General features: G+C 40.9%; 1 protein-coding gene across 9 annotated transcripts in view; it reads right to left on the reverse strand.

Moving 5' to 3' along the window:
• Positions 1-881: 881 nt before the first annotated feature.
• WDFY3 (WD repeat and FYVE domain containing 3) overlaps positions 882-27,844 on the reverse strand; it is a 152,655-nt gene continuing 125,692 nt past the window's right edge. For 7 of the 9 annotated variants that reach the window (XM_048304684.1, XM_048304683.1, XM_048304676.1 and 4 more), the window contains 27 exons: positions 27,190-27,347; positions 26,093-26,170; positions 25,126-25,353; positions 24,262-24,315; positions 22,283-22,451; positions 21,943-22,106; positions 21,038-21,186; positions 20,662-20,782; positions 20,236-20,321; positions 19,885-19,965; positions 19,428-19,482; positions 18,964-19,083; positions 18,167-18,284; positions 16,925-17,031; positions 16,234-16,387; positions 14,587-14,678; positions 14,056-14,268; positions 12,185-12,332; positions 11,213-11,367; positions 10,771-10,929; positions 9,239-9,418; positions 7,996-8,178; positions 7,278-7,374; positions 5,913-6,242; positions 5,607-5,718; positions 5,076-5,273; positions 882-4,555 (listed from right to left, as the gene is read on the reverse strand). In XM_048304684.1, coding sequence (XP_048160641.1) covers positions 4,435-4,555; positions 5,076-5,273; positions 5,607-5,718; positions 5,913-6,242; positions 7,278-7,374; positions 7,996-8,178; positions 9,239-9,418; positions 10,771-10,929; positions 11,213-11,367; positions 12,185-12,332; positions 14,056-14,268; positions 14,587-14,678; positions 16,234-16,387; positions 16,925-17,031; positions 18,167-18,284; positions 18,964-19,083; positions 19,428-19,482; positions 19,885-19,965; positions 20,236-20,321; positions 20,662-20,782; positions 21,038-21,186; positions 21,943-22,106; positions 22,283-22,451; positions 24,262-24,315; positions 25,126-25,353; positions 26,093-26,170; positions 27,190-27,347 — 3,830 coding nt within the window. In that variant the 3' untranslated portion in view covers positions 882-4,434. The remainder of the gene's footprint in view (positions 4,556-5,075; positions 5,274-5,606; positions 5,719-5,912; positions 6,243-7,277; positions 7,375-7,995; positions 8,179-9,238; positions 9,419-10,770; positions 10,930-11,212; positions 11,368-12,184; positions 12,333-14,055; positions 14,269-14,586; positions 14,679-16,233; positions 16,388-16,924; positions 17,032-18,166; positions 18,285-18,963; positions 19,084-19,427; positions 19,483-19,884; positions 19,966-20,235; positions 20,322-20,661; positions 20,783-21,037; positions 21,187-21,942; positions 22,107-22,282; positions 22,452-24,261; positions 24,316-25,125; positions 25,354-26,092; positions 26,171-27,189; positions 27,348-27,844) is intronic. The other 2 variants (XM_048304682.1, XM_048304680.1) reach the window with 1 other exon arrangement.

A 27,844-nucleotide genomic window follows, 5' to 3' on the forward strand; every position in this document is an offset into this window, starting at 1 on the left:
CAAACCAGCTCTTCCAACGCCTGATCTGCAACAGGGACTCCAGTGTTAATGAGTCCCTTGACTTAATGTCAACACTGAAACCTGTGCTCCACGGGGCAGGGCTGGGATTGCACTTTCCCCATCAAAAAGTACATCAGGATTGTGGGCTCCACCACTTCCCAATGCTTGTTCCTGGCACCTCCACTCTCCACCACACTGGGAAAATGAGCCAGGGAAAATGAGCCTGAAATACTGCATATAGTAAATGACCCAGCTGCACAGAGCAGCCTGGAGCTACTGTTAGTAGGAAATCTCTCCCCAAAAAGAGTGAGGTGAGACCCCACAGCCCGGAGCTGGCATGATTACCTGGGTCAGAGTGCTTTGGTGAGGTTCATCCATGACCTGCTCCCTGGCAGCAGAAGGACACCCAGGCTGCAGCTGTCAAGTGCCTGCATCCACGCTGAGCACAGTAACTGCCCCAAAACTGTTAAAGAGAAAGCATTTTTTGAGTGTGGAAAGATTTAAAATGTGGAAATGGCAGAGTGTGAAATACTTCAACCTATGAAAAGTGGACATTACCATCCCATATAACCCAGACATGGCTCAGCAAGGCCATGGAAATGGCTTCTGTAACTCCCTCCTTTTCCATTGCCCTTATCCAGCATGACTTAAATAATTCTTTTCTGTCTGCTTTCACTGTATCAGCACAGCCTGTTCTTCTACACACTGTCAGATTCTGCTGAATTCACACTCAACAATATAAAGCAAGAAAGAACAAACTAAGGCACACCATTTCATGCTGCACCGTCATGGATGGCCACACCCACATTCAGAAAGCAAAACTGTAACAAGTAATAGAAACTTACTCCTCCTGATGACACAGAAAAACGTTACTCACCACTCCGACTTAAAAACGTTTATTCAGCTGCAAATGTGTCTTTCCAACAAATGCAAAACAGCTTTTTGGTGGTAAATAGCAGGTATTTATTTGAAATGAAAAAAAAAATACTTCAGTACCTGAACTATTGCATTTAATAATGTATTGTTGTAATTGTGTTACTCTACCTTTTTGCATTGGAGACAAATATACAATGAACATTCAGATATCACAGATTGCACACTAGATAGTAAATCGTCAGGCCTTTTACGTAACCACCAAAAAACAGATATTGGATTCTGCAATATAGTACAAAATTCCACACTCCAGTCTTAGCCAGTTATCTTCAATTTACTCCTGATGCTGTACAAATAAATGGCCATTTAACTAGGGCTTACAAGTTAATAACAGGACAAAAAAAATATACATTGCACTGACACAAAAAGTCAGCTGTGTTAATAGTCATGCAACAAGTAACCAAACTTGCTGAAATTAAAAATACTTTCTAAAAACAGTTTTAACTGCATAAGTATTTTATACACAGTTCATTTACCGAAACAAAAGGAGTCTTTAAATGATACAAAGCAAATATAAGTTTCTACCAATTTTATACATAAGAAAGTGCAAAATAACTTCTCTAAAGTGTTTTGCTATTGAACTGATGAATGTTGGCTGGAGGCAGCCAACCCCCTCTCAAAAGCATGACATTACAGTTGCACACTACATACGAATGTTAGGAGTACATGGATAAGTTTACTACAAAGAACAAGGCAGGAGAAGACGTGAGGTACTTGCAGAGAATACAGTCTACTAATGTTAGTGTACATGAGTATATTTTTGCTCAACGGATTTTTACATGGAAAACAAAGCAAGTATTTGCATTAGAAGCTTGAATGAAATGGAAAAAAACCCCACTCCCACATGAACACCACAGCTGCCCACAGCACCAGCTGCCAGAGGAAATACGAGCAGGTGTGTTTGTCTCCCTTCGCCTCCAACAAGCAAAAACGTGGTTTTTTTGGGAACAGAATTAAGTCAGAGGGCTGTGGTGGTTTGCTTGCAGAATGTAAACTGGGCCTAGCCTGCACACTGCAGAATTTGTAAAGAATAAGGATTTCTTTAGTGCGCTGCCAAACACCGCCGCAGGCGCGGAACAACACCTGTACAATGCGTCTCTGTGGCTGACAGCCCCCTGTCCCCATGGCCCCCCAGCAGGACCGTGTCCTGGCTTCAGTGTTGGATCACATCAGTGTTGTTGTCGTAGCTTGGCTTTTATTAGGGTTTAATTGCGTGGCTGTACAAGTTGCAGTCCACAGAAAAGAAGGCTTCCTTAAATTTGGGGATGATTTGGAAATCTGGAGGCAAGGGGAGGAAAACTGTGGACTCAAAGGCATCTAAGAGTTGTTAAAATAGCCTTTTCTTCAAACAGAAAACATTAAGGCCACTAGCCTGTCTTCTGAACTATGCTGGTTTTGCATCATTTTGGGATGGGTGAAGGCAACGTTAGAGAGAACAGCTGAACACAGAAATTCCAGTGCTCCGCACATGCTTACTGAGGACCTCTTCCTGTTTTTAGGGTCAAATCTGTCAGGCAGCCAGTAGTCAGTGTGGCTACTTGACCATCACTCTTTGGATCCAAAATTTGGGTCAGCTAAGCTCAACAAACCTGCATTTACTCAACAGTGTGCAAGGGCTCTAGAGAAGCCTTTCTGTTCATTTGGGGACCTAGTATACATACCAAAACAGGAATATATCTCATTTTACAGACCAGCACATACATAATAAACAAACAAGTATCAAAATACATATTTAACCTTCAGTGCATAAACATGTGATACCAGGGTAAATAGTAAGTGGTCAGAATTAACGAATTATTCACCGCTAAAAGCTCAAATCAAGAGAAGACAGGGGTGCCCCCGCAATGCCAGGGACCCTCTGGAAGGAGATCACCCCAACACAGAGGGCCTGGCATTTTTGATGGTGCAATTCCAATGACAATGCTGGTTTTGAGGATTTGCTGTGCCAGGGTCAGAGCCTGCCCAAGTCACTCCAAGTGAAGGATAATCTCATCCCTGTAAGTGACAACATTCACTCAAGTACTATCAGAGCCACCTGTCTTCTGTTGGTCTGGGTCATATCCTTACCTCTATTTAAAAGAATCCATTGTGAATATACCTAGCTCTAGATCAGTTTGTCACCCATTTACAAAATATATACACATATGTTAAAAAACAAAACCAAACCTGGCTGCTGCCCTCCCTCTCCCCCCTCGCCCAAACAAAAACCCACTGGCAAGACCTCATGCAGAAATTAAGTCCATGGGCCTATCCAATGAACGTGCTCCAATCCCAGTGGATATCAGTGTCTCTACTTCATCCCACATGTAGTGCAAAATAAATGACAGAGTAGTAAAAAAATACTGCAATTAAATTCATATTGAAACTTAACGAACATAATGGAAATCTACTGCTGTCCTCAAGCTGATGGCGTGTGCTGAAAGACAAAGAGAGCTCTGAGGAGCATTTCTGACATGACCAAGATCACCCTGCTTTAGAGCAATGCCTGTTGTTCCAAAAGCTTTTTTTGCAAAGAAGCTACGGGACAACAGCAGTTAAATTTTACGCACAAGGAATTAATTCTGTACCTATATGCAAAAGCCAATTGCTATTGACTAAAGAAGGTAAAAGCTGGTTCTTGCACTGCATGAATCAGCTGCTAATGAACAATAAGTAAGTAACAAAACTGCAGCTCTGACATATGTATAAAAGAGGCCATATTAAATATGAACAACACTGAGGTGGTAAATAGTTTGGTATAAAATGCAACACAAGTGTACAATTTAGTTCCTGGTTATCTTACAGCTAGAATAAAATACTCCAAGTTCCTATTCTCAAAAATGTTTTCTTTTGAAAAAATCCATGTAATTCTATGAATAGCCTCACTTAAGATACTGTGGGCAACTGAAAAAACAAACATGCACAGACTGGATTTTTAACAGAAATACACATAATGCCTTCGAGTTTTCTGGTTTTGTTTTTTTTTTTTTAAACATTTGTGTTTAAATTGATAGATGAGATAAAGATGCCACGCAAAGTACAGTGGTTAATCTGAAGTCCCATGTAACAGGCAGTTAAGTTCATATTTAGATAAAAAGGCTGTTATACTTATTTACAATATACACAGTTGCTTGCGAAGAAGGCAGATTTACAACTATCTTCTAAAAAGCCTTGCCCTCCCCTCCCCCCGGTTAAGATGACTAACTCTACAAAAACAAGACAAGAAGGGGTGTTTAGGATAAGTGAGGATTTTCTCGACAGCCACGTCAGCATGGGTTTAGGGGCTGCCAGCTCTCTTGGATTTGTGGTTATTTGTCTTCCTGGGCCTTGCTCTTCTCTTCATTTCGCTGTTCGCCTCGTCTGCCTTCTGTCAACACAAACCAATGCAATGATCCCTTTTTACTTTTAGTGCTTAGAATGCAGTATAAATGTAAGTGTAAACAGACAATATTCCAATCCCTTCTGATGCTCTCACTGGTTCCTGGAGGGACAGTGGGGCCAGAGGAGGTTTGTCAGCCCCCATCAATTTCTGGGCCCCTCCTCTGAGCCCCGCTCATGCTGCAGGTTGTAGAAGCAGTTCTGGCACACCCTGACCGGTGATGAAATCTTCAGCCGTTTGATTTCTGACTGAAACCGGCTGCACCTGTGGAGAAAAAAAACCCACCACTGAACACAGGTCCCCTCCATTTCTATCCATTTTCTATTGAGCTGTGGGAATTACCATCACGACTTCAAACACCAGAAAACTGTCCTAACTTGCCTTGACATGGAGATGCAACGCAGTGTGGCAGAAGCAGAATTTAACTCAAATGATCAACACAGAGTCAGTGGAATGAGACTGTGTAACAGACAGCTCAAAAATAGCTGTTGTCACCAGTTTAGATGCTGAGAGATGAAGCTAAAAATATCATCTCTGACCCAGTAGATCAGAGAGGACACTTGCACTTCAGTTTGTGGGTAAGGGCAGCTCACACACATCCTCTATGTGATACATGTTCCTGTCTGAGGCTGCCTGCTAGTGGCCCCTAAATCAGCATCCTCACAGTCCTGCACATAGTTTAAGCAGCCTCAATCTTTCAGCAGAGTTCTGTGGTATTTCAGAGCTTTACCCCACCTAAAATTCTGTATGGAAAAGAGCCCAAGGGAGGCTGTTGGCTGCTTACTTCTGGCAGAAGAGCTGTCCACAGTTCCTGCAGTGGTGCCGCCTCTCGGTGAGCGAGAAGCGCACGGTGCAGCCTGAGCAGCTGTCGCCACCCTCATCCTTCACCCAGTGGTCGGCTGCGGACCGGCCCGGCTGATCGCTCACCGACCAGCTGAACACCCTGCCCCGGCCATCCCCAATCAGGATCCTGCTGTGATCCCTGCAAGGAAAAGCAAAAGCATTCCTGCAACAGCTCTGGCACGGTAACACACAGGCATCAACGACCCATTTTACACACCAGAGAACGTAAAATGGTAAAGTACTGGCATGGTAACTAACGCCCCAATTACCCTGCTCTGACTGAGAAACGGAGCTGCAACACTCTGTGTAACACAAAGCAGCTGAATAGATCTCCCCTTCAGTGTTTTTATCTCAGTCCTTGAAGAAGGCTGCCCCAAACAGAAGCACCACAAAACAGTGTTGTGAACAATGGTACCACTGCCTGCTGGCAACACCCAAAACTGCTTGAAGGCTTCATGTGCGAGCTACTCACTTGGAGATGCCGAGCGCAGTGATTTCTGCTGGGTGTGCGTTGTCTTTGCGATCAAATGCCGTGTGCATAGTTAGTTTGCTTCTGAACACCAGCTGACGCTCCCATCTGTATCCTACAAAGGAGTGGGACGTGGGAGAGGATAAAGCAAATCTGCTCCTTCTCATTTTTGTTCCCTCCTCCCCCAAAATACTCGTAACTGCAACTTCGTAGTAAGAAAAAAATCTCCCTCAGACATTCAAGTTTTTCTCTTTTTCTAGAACATTTCACTCAGGAATAAAACTGAGGGTTGTGCAGAGTTTCTTTTACCTGGTTTGAGCTTGCTGTAGTGCCGTGCCTCAGCATAGCTGGGGTGGGGGTGGTTAACCTGAGCATGGAGATGCATTTTTGCTTGTCCCTCTGAATAATTCACAAAGATAAATCCATCTTTCTCATCCAAGCTGAGCTGGTCTGACCAACGCCTGGAGTCATCGGAGCCACTGTCTGCTGACCACGCTGCCGCTGCTCTGGCTGACGATGACCGAGGCCTGTGGCTGGTGCTGCTTGGTTGGCTCTGGCTCTCCTGCAGTTTTGTGTCCTGGCCTATGCATGGATCATCTGCCTCGGAGTCACTGCTGTCCTCCTCCTGGGCTTCCTGCCCTGGATTGGCATAACAGGGGAAAGGCGCTGTTAGTGAGCCTGGCTATGGCCTGAGCTTTCTCCTTACTCTGCTGCTGCACTGCCTGCAACCCAACGGGTACCGACACTGCGTGAGAGGGGGACACTGCATGCAGGCATCTCAGAGCCTTTTCAGAGATTCAGCTCCTGTCAGGAATCACATGATCCATATTTTTTGCACTTTTATAAACACTTTTTTCTGTTGCCAGAGAACAACACTCCTTTAGCTGAAGCTATTTCCTACAATAGTCCCTCTGAGGGAGGCTATGATAGACAAAAGGAGCAAAAACTTCAGAAACACTCAAGTTAGCAAAACCTTTCAGCAAAACTTACACAAGTAAGCACAGTCAGCTATGCTGAAACTCTGTCTGAAAAATATGATGCAGACTTGTTAATAACAGGACTTGTTAACACAAAAAAGCAATTACCAAAGACATACTCCAAGTGACCCTGAAAAAACCCAAAAGCTGTATTGATATAATAATTACTAGTGAGTATCATGAGATTCAGATCCAAATCCAGCTTGTATCTTCAATATGAAGACGGCAAGAGGAAGATGAGATGGCTAAAAGAAACCATCCTGAAGCACAGACCAAAATCTTCCAACACGGGCAGATGATATCATTGCTTGTCTTGTACAGACTGTACCATCAGTCAATTTTTTAAATTCTGCTGTTATGCTATAATTCCATTTCATACTAAAAAATATCTAGCTTTTGGACAATCGACTGGGTTCACCAAGAAGAGAAACAAATACACAGAGTAAAGTTCCACCTTCACAGATAAAAAAGCTAGGATATGCAACATTTTTTCTTATTTGTAGCAAAATGAAACTACCTTAAGCAAGGTGGAGAACAAAGAACTCAGATGCTCTGTTTATTGTGCCCACTGGATGTCTACTGCCTTGAGACAAAATCTCCGTCACCAATTCTGCTCTGTATAACCACAGGACTTCATCTACCTATAGCAAAGATCAGATGCAACAGGCAAGTACCAAACACTTGTCAGGAGACATACCTATTTGTGCTTCCTGACAGTCCTCTTGCATTTCCAGCATCTCCACAGGCTCCAGAGCTGGTGTTTCTGGCACTTGCAAAAACTCCATCCGCCAGAACTGGAGGGACAGGGGATAAGCAAAGTGGCACTTACTGAACTCTTGGCCTTTTTCTGAGCTATTTGTAGAGTTAAAATGGCTTAGTAGAACTATGTATTTGCACTGGTAGCATGTAAGGCAGGTCATATCTCCATACTAAACCCTGGTTTTGGGGACTAGAAACTACAAAAGGACATCTATGTTCATGCCTGAATCCACTCCACACAGCCGTACTGACCAGCAGATTCTGGTTAAGGCTGCACACAAAAGTACTGAAAATTGGGTTAGACTTGTAGTTTTCAGAGATGACAGTAAGTTTCTCTTTTCTTTCTAGGCAGCAAAATGAATTGTCTCAAGGTGTGTGAAACAAAAATGGTGAACCAAAACAACAGTCTCCAGGCATGAAAGCTGGAGACCAAAACAAAGCAGGAAGGAAAATGTTTGCTCTGCTGACTATTGCTGGTCACCACATCCCAATGGGGGATTCCAAAAGGAGAAAGAACTGTTCAGGTGAAACACCCAAGTACTGCTTTTGGTCCTGGCCAAGACACTGTGTTGGAAAGGCATGACTTCTCTCAAGCAGACTACTACTACTATCAAGGCATAAACTTAATTTTCCAGGCAGTGATTGCTGGTACTTACCCGGACAACTCCGTCCGAATGCCCCGTTACGATGACGTTCTGGGTGTCCCACTCATTCATCTCTGACACAAAACAGCACATGATCTGCTGGCTTCGGCCAGTGAAGGTGTTTACACTTGCAGTAGGGCTGCCATTAATGCTCCACACATGGATGTAAGTGCCAGCACATGATACAATGTCTCCCTGCAAAGACAAAGAACACCTCCAGATTTCAATACAAAGTTGCAGGTATTCTTCAGCAAAAATAAAAGCCAGGTTCATTTTTAAGCCAAGTTCCAAGGCTGGCACTTTTCAGCAAGTTCTATTCAAGGTGAGCCTGGCCAGCTACAGAAACCTTTAGGACTATATGCATTTTTTAAAAAAAACTGTACCTAGAAAACCAGACTTAGTAGGAACCTATTTGGTCTATTTACAGCATAGAATGAATTGACCAATTTCTCCACTTTTCATAGCATAATAATCCAACAGCATATTTTCAGTACTTTCCCTTTTCAGTTTCCAAAGACTGCTTACGTTGACTCTGCTCTTTTCCACAAACATGTACCACCTTAAATTTCATTTGCTTGCTTACTGGGAACAGTCCAAACTAGTGGAGAGGTGAAACAGGAGCTGCAGTCTAAAGCACTGGCAGCACTACAACCAGACTATCAGCAGCTAATAAACTGTGCCACTTGCTACCCCCTCCTTGCATTGCAGCCCTCTTTTGTCTTGATTGCAACCACTGCATCTGCTCCAGCTGCAACAGGGTCCATCCAGCCCTGACGGCCACGCATGGGAGCTGGATAAATGGTGACTTGTAACTCACAGGACCACCAAGGACAGAAGCTTTTAGGATATGTCTGTTTCCACCAAACTGGCACTGCAGCTTCACCCAAGGTATCTCGTGTTTCCTTCAAATTCAGCTTAAGATAAGAGAAGCCAACCAAGGTCATGTATCAAAAGCTTTTCTTAGCTCCTGTGGCAGGTTTGGCAGCTCCCTTGCAATGTCACACTAGCTATACTACTTCCAGCACTGTTAATAACCTCTTCTAAGCTCAAGCCACTCTGCACAGAATACACCCGCATATGGCTCTGGACAAATGACACAAATTATTCCCTAAACCAGTTGTAATCAGTTTTCAGATGAGTTATATAAGTTCTGCCAAATTAACAGGAGAGCCTAGCTTGTTTTCCTTTGGTTTAATGACTTCCAACTCTTGCTACTGTTCCCACTGCACCCTGGTGGATGGAGTGTGGCTCTCACCGTTAGTTCATTTATACAGAGTGCTGAAATTGGAGCCCTGTGCCCTCGGAGCTGTGTCAGGAAGGAGAGCTTATTCAGATCCCAGATGATGCAGGTGCGATCCCGGGATCCACTCACAATTATGTGATACGCCAGCGATGCCGTTAAGCACGTGACAGTGTCAGTGTGACCCAGCAGTGCCTGCAAAACACAAGTCAGGAGCAAAAGCTGAAATCAGGAGAGAACACAAAAACTGCACATTAAACCCTCTTATCTGAAAGATTCAGGTAATACAACCAGAATATCCTATCAGAAGATGCAGCTGCCTTAGAAATTTTCAGTTGATAACTATTTCCATAATTCAAAATGGTAAAAGTAATAACTTTTTCCATTTAGAAGAAACTCTGACAAAACAAAATTTTAAGGGTCTAATGTTACAGACCCTTCCACTGAAGAAAACCCCATTCTGGATCAGTAGCCTGTTTATAAGGTCAGAACGCGTTCCAGGCTGCACCTGAAATTATATTCTGAAAATAGAAGTTAATGACTCCTATAGAAACTGCTGCTGACTACGAGAAGATAAAAGAGACAAGAAAGAGCTGCAACCAAAAAGGCAAAGTCAATTGGAAGGAGGAGAAAATTACAAGCGCCTACTCATCCTAGGCCCTACTTTAACATTTTAGGCTTAATCTAACCATTGGAAAAAGAGTCTGGAATACAGGCAAATTACTGCAGCTTACGCAGTTAAAAATCACTAGCTGAATACAGTAAATGGCCTTAAAATATGCTGCCCCAAAACTTAAGATATAGTGTTTTATCTTGTACAGTTTTTAAGTAAAACACTTTGGGAAACAGAGCTTTAGACAGCTGACTACTGCGCAAGGGAAGTTATTAAATAATTCTCTAAATTTCCTTTCATAAATTTGAGGGGAAGATTTCCTCTAAAAAAAAGAGTACTGCTATTAAGATGCTAACGGAACAGTAACACAAACTATAACAGTGATACACAGCTGCTAGAATATTTTGACTTAGCTGGGGTTGGGTTTTTTGGTTGCATTTGTTGGGTTTGTTTTTTCTTTAGTAAACACACAAAACTTACTTTGCACTTAGCTGCAGCTGACTTTAAAGCATGGGTGCTTGTTTTAGATTAAAAGTTGCTGTAATTAAACTAATTAACTTTTTTGTTTAAAAAGACTAAAATGAACCTTTAAGGCAGCCTCCTTTCGCTGCCCTTCTGACACAGTTTTTAGATGGGGGGTTACACATAACACTACAAGAAAGCAGATCATTTCACAAAACACACCTGCATAATTTTGTTAACATCACTACCAAATTCCCTTTCTCTCCAGAAGGCTCCTGGCAATCCACTATTCTTAAAAATAATGCAATTTTAAAGATGCATTTTGCCCACTTTCAATGCAGGTCAGTATCTCAACTACTCCATTCTCCAGAGATCTGCTAGACTTGGTTTCAAAGCTGAGCAACACTCATTACATAATTACTTTGATCATATAACAATTATTTATATGAAAGGCAGTTTTACTGTATTTTACCTGTTTCAGTGTGAGGGCTTTAGCTTTTTCTTTGGAGACACCCATTTCCCACACACACACTGCTGTGCTTGTTCCTCCAGTGATAACTAGTTTGGGGTTGGGGCAAATGGCACACAGAATCTGACCCCATTCGGACAAGCATTCATAAACAATCACCGCCTAAAAATACAGAAAACAAAGAATTACTTGCAGAACTAGTACTCTGTAGGATAAAAATAAAAACCTGGCTGCCACCTTGCATTCATTAAGTCACTAAGACCTGGTAAAAAAATTATTATTAGTTAATGTTATTCTGCCAGCATTCTGATGAAGAGTACCCGAGAGGGAGCAATAAAACTTATGCAGCACAGGATTATTTCATTCACATACGAAATAAATTTCCATTGTCATATTTTTTTCACTATTGAGTACTAATTGCTGAAACAAATTGCAGATTACAAACCTTGTCTGACTCATAGGTCCCCAGTCTGCAGCTGAGGTCTGCATAGCCCCAAGCAAACGTTTTATTCCATGTGGGTGGGATGAGAACCTTGTTCTGTTCTACTGCCAGAATGCCTTTATCAGTACACACAATCTGCCCCACAGGCTCCTTGAGCTCTGAAAAAGAAGATGGGGTTATGTTTTATTGCTGGGAGAGACAAATACTGTCTAATCCCTTGAAGAACCTGCTGCTCTGCCAAAGCAAGGTCTCTGTAGTAGCTATTTATATATTCTTTGCTTCAGCTGCAGTGATGGCAACTTTTGCTCCATTCCTAACAAATGCAGAGCCAAATATAGAATAGTGCTTTCTAATTTCCTGACTTAGTCTTCTCTCTAAGCCCTGCTATGCACCATGTAATAGAACAGCCTTCTCTCTTTACAGCAGGAAGCCACAGATTCCTTTACTCAGCTAGGAAAGAAATCCCTCTATAGCATTTACCTGCCTCGCAGACAATTATGTTTTGTTCAGTCTAATGTCAGATATGAAGTTAAAAACCACGTTCTTTTGTCTCAGTGCAGCTACCAACACCACCCTTTCCTGCCAACATTCCTCAGTATTTCTTGTCACTGTGATAAATTATCCTTTTGCCGTGAAAATCACAAAAATTGAGGCTATCACAGGCTAAGAAGCAACATACCCTGAATGTTGTTTGTTAAATTCAAACTTATAAAGAGGTGCTCGGGCTCCAATTTTATCCCTCTATTTTAAAATGTTATTTTAAACTGGTGCAGCTATGGTGTTTCCCAAGTACCTTTAAGGTAGCTAAGAACATAATCTTACAGCATTAGGATATTTTGAATTTGTCTTTCTCACAAAACTGTGGGCAGTGTAAGAAAATTAGAGCTTAACAAAAGATAGAAAAGTACTGTCTTGCTGAAACTCTGAATGCTTGGGCAAAGAAACAGCAGTAACTACTGTGGGTTTAAAGTTTACCCTTCACTGGAGCAAGAGATGGCCGCAGGTTGTCCAAATGATGGAAAAAGATCTTGTCACTTGTGGAACCAGGGGGCACAGAGGTTCCCACAGCCTCTCCATTCAGACGGCTTCTAACACGCTTTGGTGGGTGGGGCTTTTTGAAGAGCTGGAATTCATCAAGAAACTAATGATCAACAAAAGTCACAGGTTTACAAGGGCACAAGCTTAAAAAGATCATAAATACATCCAATATACCTTCTAAAAATCCTGCAGGTCAGTAAATGTTACCTTACTGCTCTCAGTATTCACTAATAACTCATGGTGAACATTTCAAAAAACTTCAACAAACAGTATGAAAACCAACAGGGAGCAAAGTTGCTCTGCCCTCTCAGGCTGTGGCATCTCAGGACCCTCATGGAGTCTGTGAGAGCCCTCTTCCAAGCACAGCACCAGCTCTGCAATGTTTTACATCACAAGTTTTTAAAATACAAACCCAAACTGCCAGCCACATTACCAGTGCAAGAGATGGGATAAAGAAGATGCATGTTACATCATGCAGGATAGGAGTGAAAAAATGCACAGCAGCTGTGTGTCACTGAGAGAGCCTGCCCTGGATCCCCCATGGAAAGTCACAGAGGGGGACAGCAGAACTCTACAGTTACATAAAAATGTGCTCCAAGAGCGCTTACCACCAACAGGGCCTTAAGGAAGTTTAGAGTTTCCCAAGTTTATTGCAGTCTATTTCCTCTAGCAAAGCATCATGCAATTCCTGGTAGATCTCACAGGTTTGTACCTAACAGGCATCTGAAGATTCAGGCAGAGCTCTGGACTCAGCTGCAGCGCTCTTCTATTTCCCTGGCCTCTGCCCCAGTCCCCATCCGTCCATCTGGCTTTACCTGGGCCATGTCTGATTATCATTACAATCCCGAGATTGGTTATTACATAAGAGGAGAAAACCCTACAGCCACTACGTAATTAGATTATTGAGAGAGAGCAAGGAAGGGGAAGGAGAAAAGCCACAGAACACAGATGAGCAGTTCTTAGCCTTCTTTCCAAGCAACGAGAGACAGACAGCTCTAAGTGGGTTGCCATAGGAAACATCCTGTGGCTTTCCTGAAACATTATGTGCTGAGAGCTGAGTTTTGAGTTTCCAACATATGGCTTGAGTTCCCAGTGGATTGCTGAAGGTATCTGTGGCTTCCACCAAATCTAGGATTGGAAATATTCACCAATGACATTTAAGATTTTCACTGGATCACAAAAAGGCTCTAAAGAAGCGCCCAATAAGAAAAACCAAACCAAAACAACCAACACTGAGACTCCCCCAAATGTGAACCCCCCAGATTTAATATTACATTGAATTATTTAATGTAATCTCTTGAAGAGAATACAAACTTTAAAGCTGCACCAAAACCAGGTCTTCATAGCTCCTTAACTACAGCTGTCCTACAAGAGTGAATCACCCAAGAGACTGGGGTAAAAAAAAGGAGCAGAAGTTATTATAGAAATTATTTTATTACAGGGTAACTTCAAATACCTTAGCACTAGGCATTACTTTGAAGTTGCACTTTCACTCCTCCCATATGACTTTGTAGCAGGAACATACTTCCCTTTTTTTATGCTGATTTTTAGAGTTGAGCCATAATTCATTGTGCCTTTATTTTAAGGATGTAAAGGGGAAAAAAAGACATTTCTAATCTCACAAGCAAAGCCCAAAGTCAATCTTCGTGTAATTTATGATGGAAACATAGATGATTTCATATCACTAGAAGAATATTTATGGATAAACACTCCCAAGAAGTTTCACTCCTAAAACACCTTCCTATTTTATATTAACACATTTCAATTTGAGTGTTAACTGGAAAGTAAGAATTCTACTAAGGGTATACCTGCTTTGGTATCTGTCCAAAGTTATTAATGAATCCTATGGTAGCTGTCTCTTTTAATGGATCATTGATGTTATATATGTCCACTTGTCCCTCATAGAAGAGATGGTGAAAGACATTTACAGCTTCTACTGCAGCAGGACCTTGCTGTTTATAGCCAAAGATCAAGTCAATCCACTCATGCAGGTGAGCACTCACAAAGTCACATTCCAGAGCCTGAAATTCAAAAAGCATGCATTAAAACTAGACAAATTGCTCATTGGTTGAGCTTACTACACCTGCCACGAGGAAGAATGCAGAACATATTTTGACATATTTTTGTTATGTTTTGATGAAGCTTTTCATTGAAGCAAGTCTTGCCTCAACGTACTCTGTAGCCGAAAAGGAAGGGGAGGAAACACTACAGACCTTGGCAACAATCAGGCACCAACCCTGAACTCACAGACTGGCCTGTGACTGCACAAACTGAGCTTAAATTAATGTGCAATGGAAAGTCCCAACATTTACTACTGTCATCATTAAAATTCAAATTACCTCCCGGTGGACTCTGATAAACTCACGAGGATCTCCTTTTGCCCATGGAGGGAGTATTACATCACCAAGTTTAGTGCCATTTTGTTTGCAACCTAATAAAAAACAAAAAAGAAGGAAAAACTGGGAGAGAAGCACTGAAACTGAACTGCAACAGCAAAGGTGAAAAAGAAGTGAAAAAAAAAAAGGAAAAAATAATCAAATTCTAGTATCTTGTCTCTATAAGAAGCCACTTCAGTCTTTTCTTTAAAATAATATGTTGGTTCTAAATGTCAGGCAATAAAACATGAAAAAATTCTGCCTCAGTTGTTCATATAAGATTGCTTTCAGGAGAAAGAATCCAAATATTCCTTACTGAGGCTTCTCAGGAGGATGATAGCATGGTATCATAGAATGAAAATTGTTGTTTTACTCCTGAGAATAGCCTGTACTCCTGTGATGTGCAGCCAAATAATCACTTCAGATCTAACTGGTATCCCCCACAAGCTCCATGCCCAAGGATACTGGTGATTCCCCTGGTGTGCCCATGGCCTGAGCACATTTGTCTGTCCTGGACAGCCCCCTTCTCACTCTGAACATTAAACAGTGGCATGTTGTGATTACCAAAAATATATTTGGTGAAACTCCTCTGTTATATTCTTGTTCTGTCACTTGTTGCCAAGAGACAATTCCACACTTCCTGTGAACTCAGAGGAATACCGACAAACTTCCCAGTTTACAGGAGCACACAAAAAATAAGTGCAATGCTCCAACAGAAAAATTGCTTTCATCACCAGACTTCAAATCTTCCTTTCTTTTCACCTGGGAGGAAGGGGAGCAGGATTGCCACAAATTATCGCAATCCAAAGTACCGCAGTGTTTGGCAATTGTTCCTAAAAAAAACCTTTTCTACCGTTGTTCCAAATGCTCAGTGAAGAATTTCTGGACTCCAATGGTTACAGTCCAAAATTACCAGATACACAGATAAGCAGACAAGAGCTCAACATTTTTTCAGTAATACCCATATTCTTCTGTGTAAAATACACCTGGGAGAGGTTTTGTAGGGTGTTCTTTGGGTTTTGCTTTTCTTTTTTTGTAAGGTTGTGCTAAGTCACAAAACCTATGACTTGATTAATCTTTATTATTGTTATTAGATTCACAGCACAGAGCCCAGAATGTAAGAGCTTAGTGTCACTACTAACAGTGACATATAATAAGTAACGTGAATCTCCTACACACAACAGGTCTCCTACATGACTCCTGTTGAATAATCACTGTCACAAAAGCTGTGACAATTCAAAAAACCTTTAGGAATACTTTCAAATGAAGTTCTGAAAGTGAAGATTGTAAAATAGATTTTGCAAAGCTTAAACAAATAAGCATCAAAGACGGCAAACACCATCATGGAATAGGTTACATGGAGAAAAATGCAAAGCAGAGAAACTCCAAGTAAAATACGGTTATCTGTGCCTTTTGAACTCGTAAAAAACCAAAAATTGACAAAAATATACCACTCCAACAAAAATCCTTTCAGGAACTAGTCCTGCAATTCACAGAAGACACTTTGTATTAGCTGCTTAAAATGAACACCCACTGCTTGAGAAAATATCTCATGTCTGTCTGGCTCTGTTCTCCCACCCACAGTGCTGCTATCAAGCTCTTATTGCCTACCTAGGTCAAAATTGTTGGAATTGAGCAGGAACTCGGGGAGGTAGAAGAACTCTGGGATGAGCTCCTTCACATCTGCCATGTTGTGCTTGGAGGCGGAGTACCAGGCCTCGCGCACACTGTGGAACATGCGGTCAGCCAGGTCGAAGTGACCACCCTGCCAGGCAGAGAGAGGAGCACAGGTCAGTGTCACGGCATCCTTCAGCACAGCAGGCTTTGCCAGGAAGGCAAATCAGAACATCCTCTGCCAAATGAAGACACTAGAACATAGCACATTTCTTCCTCTAACACAGTGGATCTAATCAGCTGCATTACTTTAAGGTACATAACAGAAAACATAGATACAGATACACAGAATTTTAAGAAAAGAGTAATCTGTCGGATTTCAAGTTTGGTCTCTTTCAGAGAAACAGTAAAGTATTTTTCACAATAAAGCTTGCTTTGGTTTTTGTCTGCTGTACTTTGTTCTGCATACGTTTAGAAAAATGTTCAAACTACAAGGGAAAAAAAAAAAGCTGAATTCCATCACATCTTTTAAAAAGACACATCAAAAACCTGCCAGGCAATAAGAACAATGCAAAAGGTATTTATTCTATGATATTTGATGAAAACAAAGCTGACTGATCATATTTCTCAGTGATGTCTGAAATACACAGCAGGTAAGAAACATAAAGTGAGGTGATGCAATTTTTACCTGCAACCGTAAGAAAATCTGAGTAAAAGGCTCCATCCGGACAAGATAAGAAGCCACGATCATGGCTGAGGAATAGTGGGTCCCATAGTGATAAGCCGGGGTTTCCCCTGCAGGTTAAAAATCATAAACATAGGAGAAATAAAGTAGTTAGGTGACAGAATCAGTACTAACAGAAAAAAAATTAACACTGTATTTTAATTACTCTGTGGCCTTAGACACACTCAAAATTGGAATTTGTAATTTTCATTTTCAGAAGTCTGAAAGCTTTATGTTTTGTCACTTGAGTTTTGGCTGTAATGCAGTAGCCCTAATTCAATAGGGTTCTGCAGAGCAATACTAAATGGTTACTCAATTTTTATTTTAACTAATTGAAATGTTGCAGTGCAGCTATGATGATTTCTGCTAAAGAGACATTTAAGAAAAGATTTTTTTAAATTTTTGGTCTTATTTTTAACTGTGGATTTAAAGTCTTGGGCAGAAATACGTATCAGGACTGTTGCCTACAGATTTTGAAAGCTTTTATTTTCTTAATTTCCCGGCAAAAAGTCTGCATAAGCACACTTGGAAAATACTGATCCATTTCTAGAAATGAATGTCTTTTCCACCTACTGTTGTTTGACACAGAACAGCACTGCAGTAGTTAAACAGGCCTCTGTCTTCGATAAAAGCACACAAGAAAACTTGTCTTGCCAAACACAAAAGTTTTATTTTCAATATAAAAGGAAGCTCTAAAATCATGAACAGGTAACTTAATTGCATCTCATTCTGAGGCTTTTTTAGCTACAAAGCTGCTGTTTCCTTAGCCAGAAAACACGCATTAAGATTAGAAATGAAAAAACTAGGATAGTGCTAATGCAGAAGCATTTGCATTCTTGGTACTACTTATTTTCATGCAGCTGTGTTCAAACTGTATTTGTAGACACAGCTGGTTGTGTGCTTCACATGCCTGCCCATTCCAGTCTTTAGACAATGTTAAACTCATCTAAATGTGCAACTGTTCTGTCTTTGTTTTTACATATAAACAAAGCTGTCATATGGATTTAAAATAAACAACACAGAAAGAAAGCCAGTGTCCCTTTGTTCTAATTCAGTCTTTGTTGGACAGTCACCAAAAAACAAGGCAGAGTTCTGCACATCTCTACCCAGAGCTCTTTACTCATACTATAAAAAAATCCATGAGTCCCTCCCATGATGACAGGAACATGCTCCTCTGCTCTTTCTGAAGGATGGATTATTACTTACCATTGGGATCTTCCCAGTCCTTGTATCGTTTCTTGTACTGGGCTAACCTGTCCTCTGTTTGAGCTCCCATGGGCTTGGCCAGGTTTCTGAATGTTTTGGGATTCGTAAGATCCAGTTCCTTTAAAAATAAAACAGGCAGTAATTTATAAAAACAAACCAAATCCTTTCAACACTGCTGATTACCATAGTTAACACCACCTACCTCCTAAGGTTGTTATCCCTGCTTTCTATACACACAGTAGGTGCAATGCTGAATATGCTTAAAACAGTCCTTCAGTCTGATCCAAGGCAGTATGTTTTATTTTAAATCACATCTGAGTTTTGGATAACTTTTGCTCTGTTCCTCTCATCCTGTCCCCAGTTCCCCCCAGTTTTTTCATGAATACTTGACAAGCACCCTTAACAATATTTTATGTAATGGTCTGGTTGGTGGCAATGGCTGTCCCCAAAAGCATTAATAGGATGTTTCACCTTTTCCAAAAGCAAATTCTTTCACTATAGGGCCAGATTTCATAGCAGCCCCTACCACAGTCTTCTGGACAAGGATGCTTTCTCTGTGGGCTTAGCATACTTCAGGATACTCAGTTTAAAGCTAATGCAGACATTTACAGGAACTGCTGCAAGGTAGAGGGGCAAATGTCTCTTTCTGGATCCCAGCCCTCGCCTGTGCACAGACCAATAACATCTGTAAAATCAGTCCAGCCAAGATTCTCTAATACCCTCCCTGCTGAGATGTGGGAGGAACGAAATAGGAACCTCCAACCTATAAAAGATTGCTGACAAGATGTTTTATTTACCTCAGAGTCATAGTCTGCAAGGATCCAGGGAAAGACAGGGTACTGCATGAGGTCGTTATAGGATCTGCCAGCCAGAGTGTTTAAGTGCATCAGGTACTGGAAGTTACTGATTTCTCCTCTCTTAATGAAAACAGATAAGCACAGTAAAGTTTTCACTTTACAACAATCAAATGTCAACCTACCAGACTTTCAGTGTTCAGCTTCCCCAAACACAGAAACTTACTTCAATATTACAATGCTCATTCTACTTTTACTACAGCCCTCCCCTTGCATTTTCAACAATAGAACCATTTCCTATTTGATGGTATCATGAAATACCACAAATTAAATGCTGAGATACACTTTCTGTAACAGTATGTTCCCCATTAGAATAAGAGGATGCAACTTATGGTTACTGATCATTTACGTATCACTACAAAATGTGGAATTTAATACAAAAAATACTGCAAAATTGTCATACTTACTTCCCATCTTTGAGTAACAGATTTTTCTCCCACTAAAGTGCTAAGCAAGCCAGACCTAGTGGGAAGAAGAAAGTGCATTTTTTGACTTTGCAGTAAGAGCTGGGTTACATCTTCACAAGACAACCCAAAATTTCAAGATTAAAAGTTGTAAATTGCAACAACTAGAAAAAATGTCTCTGTTCCTTTTTGTTTTAGCAGTACTTTTTTTTAAATTCTAAACACACACTGTAAAAATGATGCATGTTAATTATGCAATTCAGTGCAAGTGGCGGCTGATGAGCAAAATATTTTTAACAACTTGGATAAATGTGATGGCTTCAGCACTCCAATTCCTTTCAGAACGTATCTGTATACTGATAATGTTAATTCTGATACTCTCTAGATAATCCTGACATTAATGCAAGCATCATTTATTGAAAACTGATAAGCTACAGAGGTGAGGAACAGAATCACCTACCCTTGCTCTACGCTGGTGTTTGGTCTCTGCCCAGACACCGACTCCGAGCTGTCGGTCAGAGATGGCACCACAGCCAAAAACCTGCAGCAGCAGTTAAAAGATTATGATTAGTGTTTCTGTCCTCGGGATGTCATCTCCTGAGAAGCAGCATGCATCTAGTACAATTACAGACTTCCTTTTGAGCAGCTCCGCATCTCCAACAAAATCACAGGAGCCTACTCTCACTGAAGGCATGTAGTGCCTTCTAGTGGCTCTTTCCTGCAGCAGTAAGGCACTAGCAGGCACCAAAAAAGCCTCCACGCAGGTATTTGCAAACATTCATGTTCAATGTTCTAACTTATTTTACAGTACCTTTGATAAACTTTGTTTCTAACTCCTTTCTGGAAAGCTAGAAGATAGTTCCGTCCATCTCCTGAGAAAACTTCAATTGCAATTGGCTGAAAACAAAGAGGACAGACCCATGTCAACACTAAGTCACCTCTGAAGGTCAGGCACAAACCAGTTTAGTCATGCTACATGCAGCACCAAATTAAGGTGAACCAGACTTTGCTTAGTGCAGCCAAATGTTTTATTTTTGGACCACTGACACTAACACACCCAATAAACTAAACCAGGGTAAATTCCAACAAGGATGCCCAACCTAAATGCTTCAATTTCAGTCAATAGCTTCACCTTCGAAATACTCATCAGTTATGTATTGATTTTAATTTTCAAAAATGACATTGTCAAAACACTCCAAGTTTTCCTCTCCCTATCCAAATGTGGTGTCCAAGTTACCTGCAAAAGGTATCTCCGTTTATGCACTTCCTTGATATCTTCATATGCGAAAATGCTGCAAGTTCTCTTAAGTTGACTTGGACCTTGCCTTGCTCCCCTAGGTATGATTGGCTCATGCATCCTGTAAATGAATATAAACAGGCAAGAGAGAAGTGATTAAAAAAAAAGAGAAATTAAAAGAATTAACCTATTAATTCATGTGAGAGTCCAGTTACAGAAATAACTGATTTTCACAACATACCATACTACAAATTGCTCAGCACCTGAGGTCTTCCTGCATGTTACATTACCTTGGAATTGACTCCTCAAAAGACCTCATTAAATACTTCTTGTTCAGTCTCTAGGGATCAAGGAAACTCTCTATCAATGTACTCACTTTGGAGGAAGTGTCTCGATGTCCCGTATCTCCCTGGTGGCCGTCATGGTGAACCCATCGATAACATAGAAGTGCTCTTTCCCAAAGAGAAGCAGCCCCTCGCTGGTGTCAAGGCCCTGAACCCGAGCACAGCGGTACATGTGCTGGATCTGTGAGGAAAAGCAGATGCTTAGAGAAAGCAGGTTACGGAGCACAGGCTCAGACCACTGCCTTGTTAGAACAAGTCCCAGACACTGCTTTATCACTTGTACATGGAGCAAAAATCCTGTCATTCTCTCCTTTAATCGGACCTAATGCCAGTGACTAGCAGCTGGGGAGGAGGTTGGATAAAGCTTCATTGGTATGATATAAATGTATCTATTTACCAGTTTATCCACTTGCACTATGCTGCCTGAACATGTTTTAGAACCTGTAGCCTACTCAACCATGATCACAACACTGTTTACTGGTATACTCCAGATGGACAAAGTCTGAAATACCAAACACACAGCATGGTAATTCAACATTGATGTCGGTGATAAGATACTACTTATCAAGGCCTCCCATTCTAAGGAAGAGACCAAGTAATTAGGAACAGTGTGCCAAGCTCAGCATTTATATTTTCAATGTTGATTTTCTATCCTGATCATTAAGTTGACAGGACAATAAACCAAGCATGGGATAGCTCATAGTCTTCATTTCAGGACAGGTGAATTTTTCCCTTGCAGGCAGAAGGCAAAAAAAACCAAAATACTGTTTCCGGTACAGCATTTTTAGGGTCAGGCACACAAAGAACACATTTTAAGGAAGAAGCTGATGAAATATACAGATCAAGGAAGGTATACAGGACATTTATTCACACTTGTGACACATAATGAAGGAATTTCAATGCATTAAGTTCTTAGTGTGTTTGAAGTACACAGTACCTTCTCTCCTTCTTCAAGAAGTCGAAGCAAAGTTGTATTGTCAGTCTTCTCCTCTTCGTCAATTGAACTCCCCTCAACAATTTGATCCTGTGACTGGTCCTGGTTCTCATCATCTCCTCCATCAGGAGCAGAGCGAGATCGTTTCAGGGGAGGCTTCACCAGGCCTGGAAAAGAACAGAGAGAGATAAATAAAACCCTGAGACATAAAAAATTAACTTTGCAAAACCTCTAGTCTTTCAAATTACTGACCGAATGCTAAGAGAGCAAAACAAGAGTCCTACAGGATTTATGTTTATCTTAATGTAAATGCATGAGAAGATGACAAACCAAACAATCTAACCTTTGACTCTAGCAATAGTGTCCTCCCCATGCTCTGGCTCCTGCTGGGTTGTTTCACCCACTGTGTTCTCTTCTATGGCATCCTGGAAGACCGCAGGGTTGCCGGAAGCCAGACGCATGTAGTACTCCTTGCTGTCATAACTGATGGCTCTCCGGTAGCGAGCAGGTTTCTTGGGAATAATGGAAGAAATTGCTTGGTCAGCCAACTCCTCACTCAATCCCTCAGTGAAGGTGTGTCAGGAACAGGGTGTGCAGCACAGTGCATGCCCATCAAGTGTTTTGTGTGTGCTCATATACCAACACAGACAGGAGCAGAGACTCTTCAGGAGACCTGATCTGTGGGCTAATTTGCAAGGAGCTATTGAGCCATTCAAGCAATAAAGGGGTTGCAGAAAAGCCTGCTGATAGAACTACAACATGGGGAGTAAGTGTAGCCAGCATGTTATGAACTGTCATAAAAGGCTGGGATTCTGATGCTTAAGACTGATTGTTCAGAGGCCATTTTATCATCTTTTAAACTCCCTACCAACATATGCAGCTTATTTGTTAGCAAGCTGACTTTGTTAGGCAGTAATGTAAATAAAAAATTGCCTCAAGAAGATACAGCTATGTGGAAGCTGATATGAACTAAAAGCACCCAGGGATCAGCTTTAACACTCAAAAATTCTTCATTAATTCAGTTGCTTCTTTTTTTAGTAAAGTTTCTGATGGCTTATGGACAGGAAACTGGCATAAGAATATGCATTTACCTGAAGTAATTCTTTGAGCATTGTTTGTACCTTTGGGTGGTGGTTTTGGTCATTTTTTTGTGGAGGGAGTTTTGCTTTGTTGAGTGTTTGTTGTTTTGGTTTGGGTTTGTGTGTGTGGTGTTTTCTTCCTCTTTGTCTGTCCCAGCCCCCATCACAGGCTAATTCTTATGTTCCTCACTTAATTAAGGAAGCAACATTCAGAACAGAAATCAAACTAGCTTTATTACAAGTTGATACTTGGGATGTTAAAGATACTAAGATCAGCAACACAGAAATTTATTATTCAGGTCAAATTGGCTGCCCCCAAAAATCAAAAATTCAAGGCACTGTAATTTAATTTGCTCACTTATGTTTAACTAAGTCTTCATTCCTTATCAGCACAAAAATGCCACTTAAATGATGCTTAAAATGTCTGTGGAAACAACTTATGTATAACCTACAGAGAGAAATGCTTAACAGCACTGCTAAGGTGAAGAAAGGAAAACAGTAACAATTTACATTAGGTATTCTGTATAACAGAATTACTTGCATTTATATGTATTAGTTTATTGTTGAAGGTAATTCAAAATGAGTGAATGCACATTACACACTGTACTTAGTGATGGGCAAGACTGTGAGTCTAATTAACAGAGAAGGGCATAACACTGCAATGCTTGCAGAGAAGCCACTTCCAAGCATGTCTGTTCTTTTCAAGACAGGATTCATATTTTTAAAGCAAATGTGTGTATTTTGTTAGCAGCAAAACTGAGAAGAGTCGGCGAAGACAAAATTAATATGGGCTTTAACAAAAGTCGGCCTTTTATAGCCCATTATGGCCAAAAATGAGAAAAAACGCTCCCCAGATCCTCTCTTAGAAGGAAACACTTTCCCAGTAAATGCGTCCAAGTGATTGTGTTGCCCATTACTAAACGTGTTCCACTGACCATTAGTTAAGGTCCCAAAGCCACAACACTCCACACAGTGAAAACAGTGGTAGCACAGCCCAACACAGACTGTTAGTGTGCAGCAAAGAAGGAAAGGTCTACAGAAAGTTTTATTAGGTGAAGGTTGAGGACAGCACAGTAACATCATCTAATGCGATTACTGAAAAAACCCTTAGGCCTGGAATTATTTACTGAAAGAGCAAGTTGAAAGCCAAATGTAGAAGCCTTGTTAAGACTGCCTAACATGCAGGAGGAGGAAAAGTTGTATTTATTTTACATTCCTTCGGTCAGTGTACTTATTTCTTTACCTTTTGAGGAATGGTATCATCAGATGTCTCAGGAAGTCTGCTTGAGAAGTCAGACTGGAAACAGGGCATCAATTACATAAGCATCAGAGAAAGAACACTTTTGAGAAGAACATATGATGGTGTATTCTCTACTTCATGCGAATTAGACTGTCACTACAGCTGCTTGTGTCAGACCACAAGCAGGCAAAAATATCTAATGGTTTAAAACTAACAGACTGCTATGTTTTCTCTGCTTTTTTAAAGTACTTTGACACTCAGGCTTAATTTGAGGGAAAAAAAATTCTGCATGCACACACGCATGCCTAAAAAGACACAATGAAGATTGCTTCATTTCCTAAAAACAGTGTTCCAAAATTAACAGGAACTAATTGCTAAGCTTTCAAAGGCCACACACATCTCTGCTACACAGCCCACCTTCATCTTCATGGATTGATGAAAGTACATTTCACAAGTGCACCCAAACCAAGGCCAGTAGTCTTTTTTTCTTTTTTCTTTAGATCACTGTTTTCCACATTATCTAGATTAAGAAGAAGCCAGACTGAAACCTCACATGGTTATGGTACTTTCAGCCTCTGGAGGTTTGTGAAGATGCCTCTGCTGTTTGCTGCCAGGATCACTCAGCACACCTCACCTTATGTTGCAATCTCTTCAAGTTTGCTTGGTTTTGAGCCAAGTGATTCAGTCCCTTCCCTAAACGTCCCATCAGAAACAACTGGACTTTACCAATCATTTAGGACATACAGACAGAGTGCCAGCTGATACCAACAGAGTAAAATACATTTCTTAAGAAAAAAACATCAAAAAGAAAATGGATTTTGCAACAGGGCATATAAAATCACCCATCCCAAACTCCTGAATACTTACCAGCAAGTTTGTTTCCTGCTCAGCCTCAGGCATGTAGGGGTACTGAGTATAAAACATGTCATTCCGCACCATCTTCTTCCTCATTCTGCAGGGACCCTCGGTCATCTCCAGCATCCACTTGTCCAGGTGGGAGCCGATGGGGGGGCCCCACAGCCCTCGCTCTCGCAGTAACTCGTACTCGATTTGAGACCACTCCTCTGTCACGTATTTCAATGCGTTCTGCTGACGCTGAACACAAAGACATTTATAAATGCACTGCATTTGAAAAAGGATTTTAAGAATGAAACCAAAAATTGTTGAGGCCTTCCTGTCCGTATTTGCACAGGAGAGAGAAGTTCAATGAAACAAAGTTTGGTGGTTTGTTCATTTTTTTTAAACAAATTGCTTTGAATGTCTTGTTCCTTTCAGAAGTTATTTAAGATTTACAGCACACAGCTCAGCAACCAGTTTGAACCAAATGTCTTTGGGAACGTTTAGAAAACACCACAAGGTGGAACGATTTCATTCTGGAAGGCACAGACCAGCCACTTCTTATCACTGCATGATACCATAAAATTTTCTTTGTGTTACTATGAAAGTAGCATTTGGACACAATGCTTCTCCACATTTCCTTTTACTTTTTCTACAATGCTTTAGAAAGACAGTGTATTTCCAATCTCTTTCTTTTTGTTCCCTGCTTTGCTTTTAGATTTCTAAGGAATTAAAGCTTCTTGAAAAAAAATTCCAATTTAACATGTGATATTGCTACAAGAGTTTTCATCTACAACCAGGTCAAAATGAGTTTCCTCATTGGTTTATTTGATTGCATCTAAAAACCCCTTAAAGATAACAACTGTAAGTAAACATTCAAGCATTTCACCTATGAGAACTCAGTATTTCACCAGCCTCATACTGAGAAATGGCATTGGTATAACCTAACAGGCCAAAGTATCAGTGTCAGGTAATTAATCCTGCAAGCCATCCATACCTCCTGATATTCTTTATACTGCATATCAACCAGGTCCCGAACCACTGCAATGTGAGTAAACATCCACTGGGAAATTTCCTAAGACAAAAACAAGACAACAGACAATGACACTTTACAAACAAGAGTTTGTTTGAATGAAAATCCAATGAATACATCACCTTGCTAAACTTCTTCACAACGAATACTTTCTTAAAAAAAATACTTGGTTGATGAATTTCCAATTACTGCACACAACACCGTTTAAATTTTTGTTTTGTTTGGTGTTTTCTCAGGGTTTTTTTCAAGGTGATAAATTACTGTACAGCAATATCCTTTAAAAAAAGAACTAGCAAACGTTTGGAAAATATTCGAAACATATTACTAACTGTTCAGAGCATTCCCAAACAGCCAAGGACTGGCATTTACAAATACTACTTTTCTCTTTTTCCTTTTAAGTAATATTTTGTGGATGCTGCCTAGTCTGCTGGAAATCCTCAAGACATCCATCTGTCCTCACTTAGTCCCACAGTATTTCTGTTATCACTTATTGCTTCCTCTACTGATACAACCAGGAGCAGTTCCTGTCAGCTCAGTTTGTGAGGTTCTTCCCTTTCCCTTTCAGATTATGCCTGCTCCCCAGGAAAAGGACTGAGAGCACTGAGAATTCATTATTTTATCAAAGCTGCTGGCTAGTTTTCAGCTCAGAAAGAGAACTAGCAACATATTTTTCAACAGAACTTTCAAACCCCTCTTTCTGTCTTGAGGGCAGGATGGACAAAAGGATCAATATCTCTATCACAGCTTGCATTTCAGTGCAGTATTGCAAACTGATCATGAGACCTAGACTATCACAGTCACGAACCAGAAACAGCTGAGCAGTCTCACCAACAATGAAGGGTTAACTCTTGGCTTAATGTTACAGATATGCAGAATGACCTACTAAATTAGGACACACAGAGACAAGATGCCCAGTCTGGATAGTCAAAAAAGGGAAAGAAAACCAAGCACCAGACAGTACTTCACACTCTTCAAGATTCCCCACTTTGGGCTATTGACCGCAAACCCTGAACGTACATTGCTGGATTTTAGACGGCATGTTATTACTCGACAGAAATTACCTGTGTAGAGAGGTTGTGTTTACTCAGCCCACTCTCCTTGCGGTTTCTCCTGGAACCAGTCAGTTTAGAGAGGCCAAATCCACTGCTGACTCGTGACAGCTTGGACTGTGTGGTTGGAACCAAAGCCTCTCCTCTACTGATGCATTTTTTCTCATGAGCTGAAAAACAAAGTGTTGGGAGCAATTAGGCTTTTTTTTTCCCTTTCCCCCCCATTATACTTGGTTTTTAAAATAGAATAACCCTTTTTGTTGCTTCAAAGAGGTGTAGCTCTACTCAAACCATTTCTGCAAATATAGTGACCGTCAGGGAGATACTGGAACCTGAGCAAATATCAGCCAGGAACAAAGCACATCTAGAAATAAAGAGACTGCAAAAACAAGTATTCCAGGTTTCCAAATATGTTTTCTGTACACCCAGGTTAACCTCAATTACTTTTGAACTGTGAAGTCATCAAATGAGTCACATCTATGGAAGCTTAATTTCTGCTGTCTAAACTCTTGCTAATTCAGCTGAGCATCAGCTGATCTTCATTACATGGATGCAGAGCTAACTCGGGCTTAACTTGTTGTCCACCAGAATTCCCAGGTCCTTTTCCTGCAAAACTGTTTCCTTTGCTGAACAGATTTCCCAGCCAAGAATTAGTCACAGCATCACT

The sequence above is a fragment of the Corvus hawaiiensis genome, chromosome 5 (assembly GCF_020740725.1).
Source record: "Corvus hawaiiensis isolate bCorHaw1 chromosome 5, bCorHaw1.pri.cur, whole genome shotgun sequence".
NCBI lineage: Eukaryota > Metazoa > Chordata > Aves > Passeriformes > Corvidae > Corvus > Corvus hawaiiensis.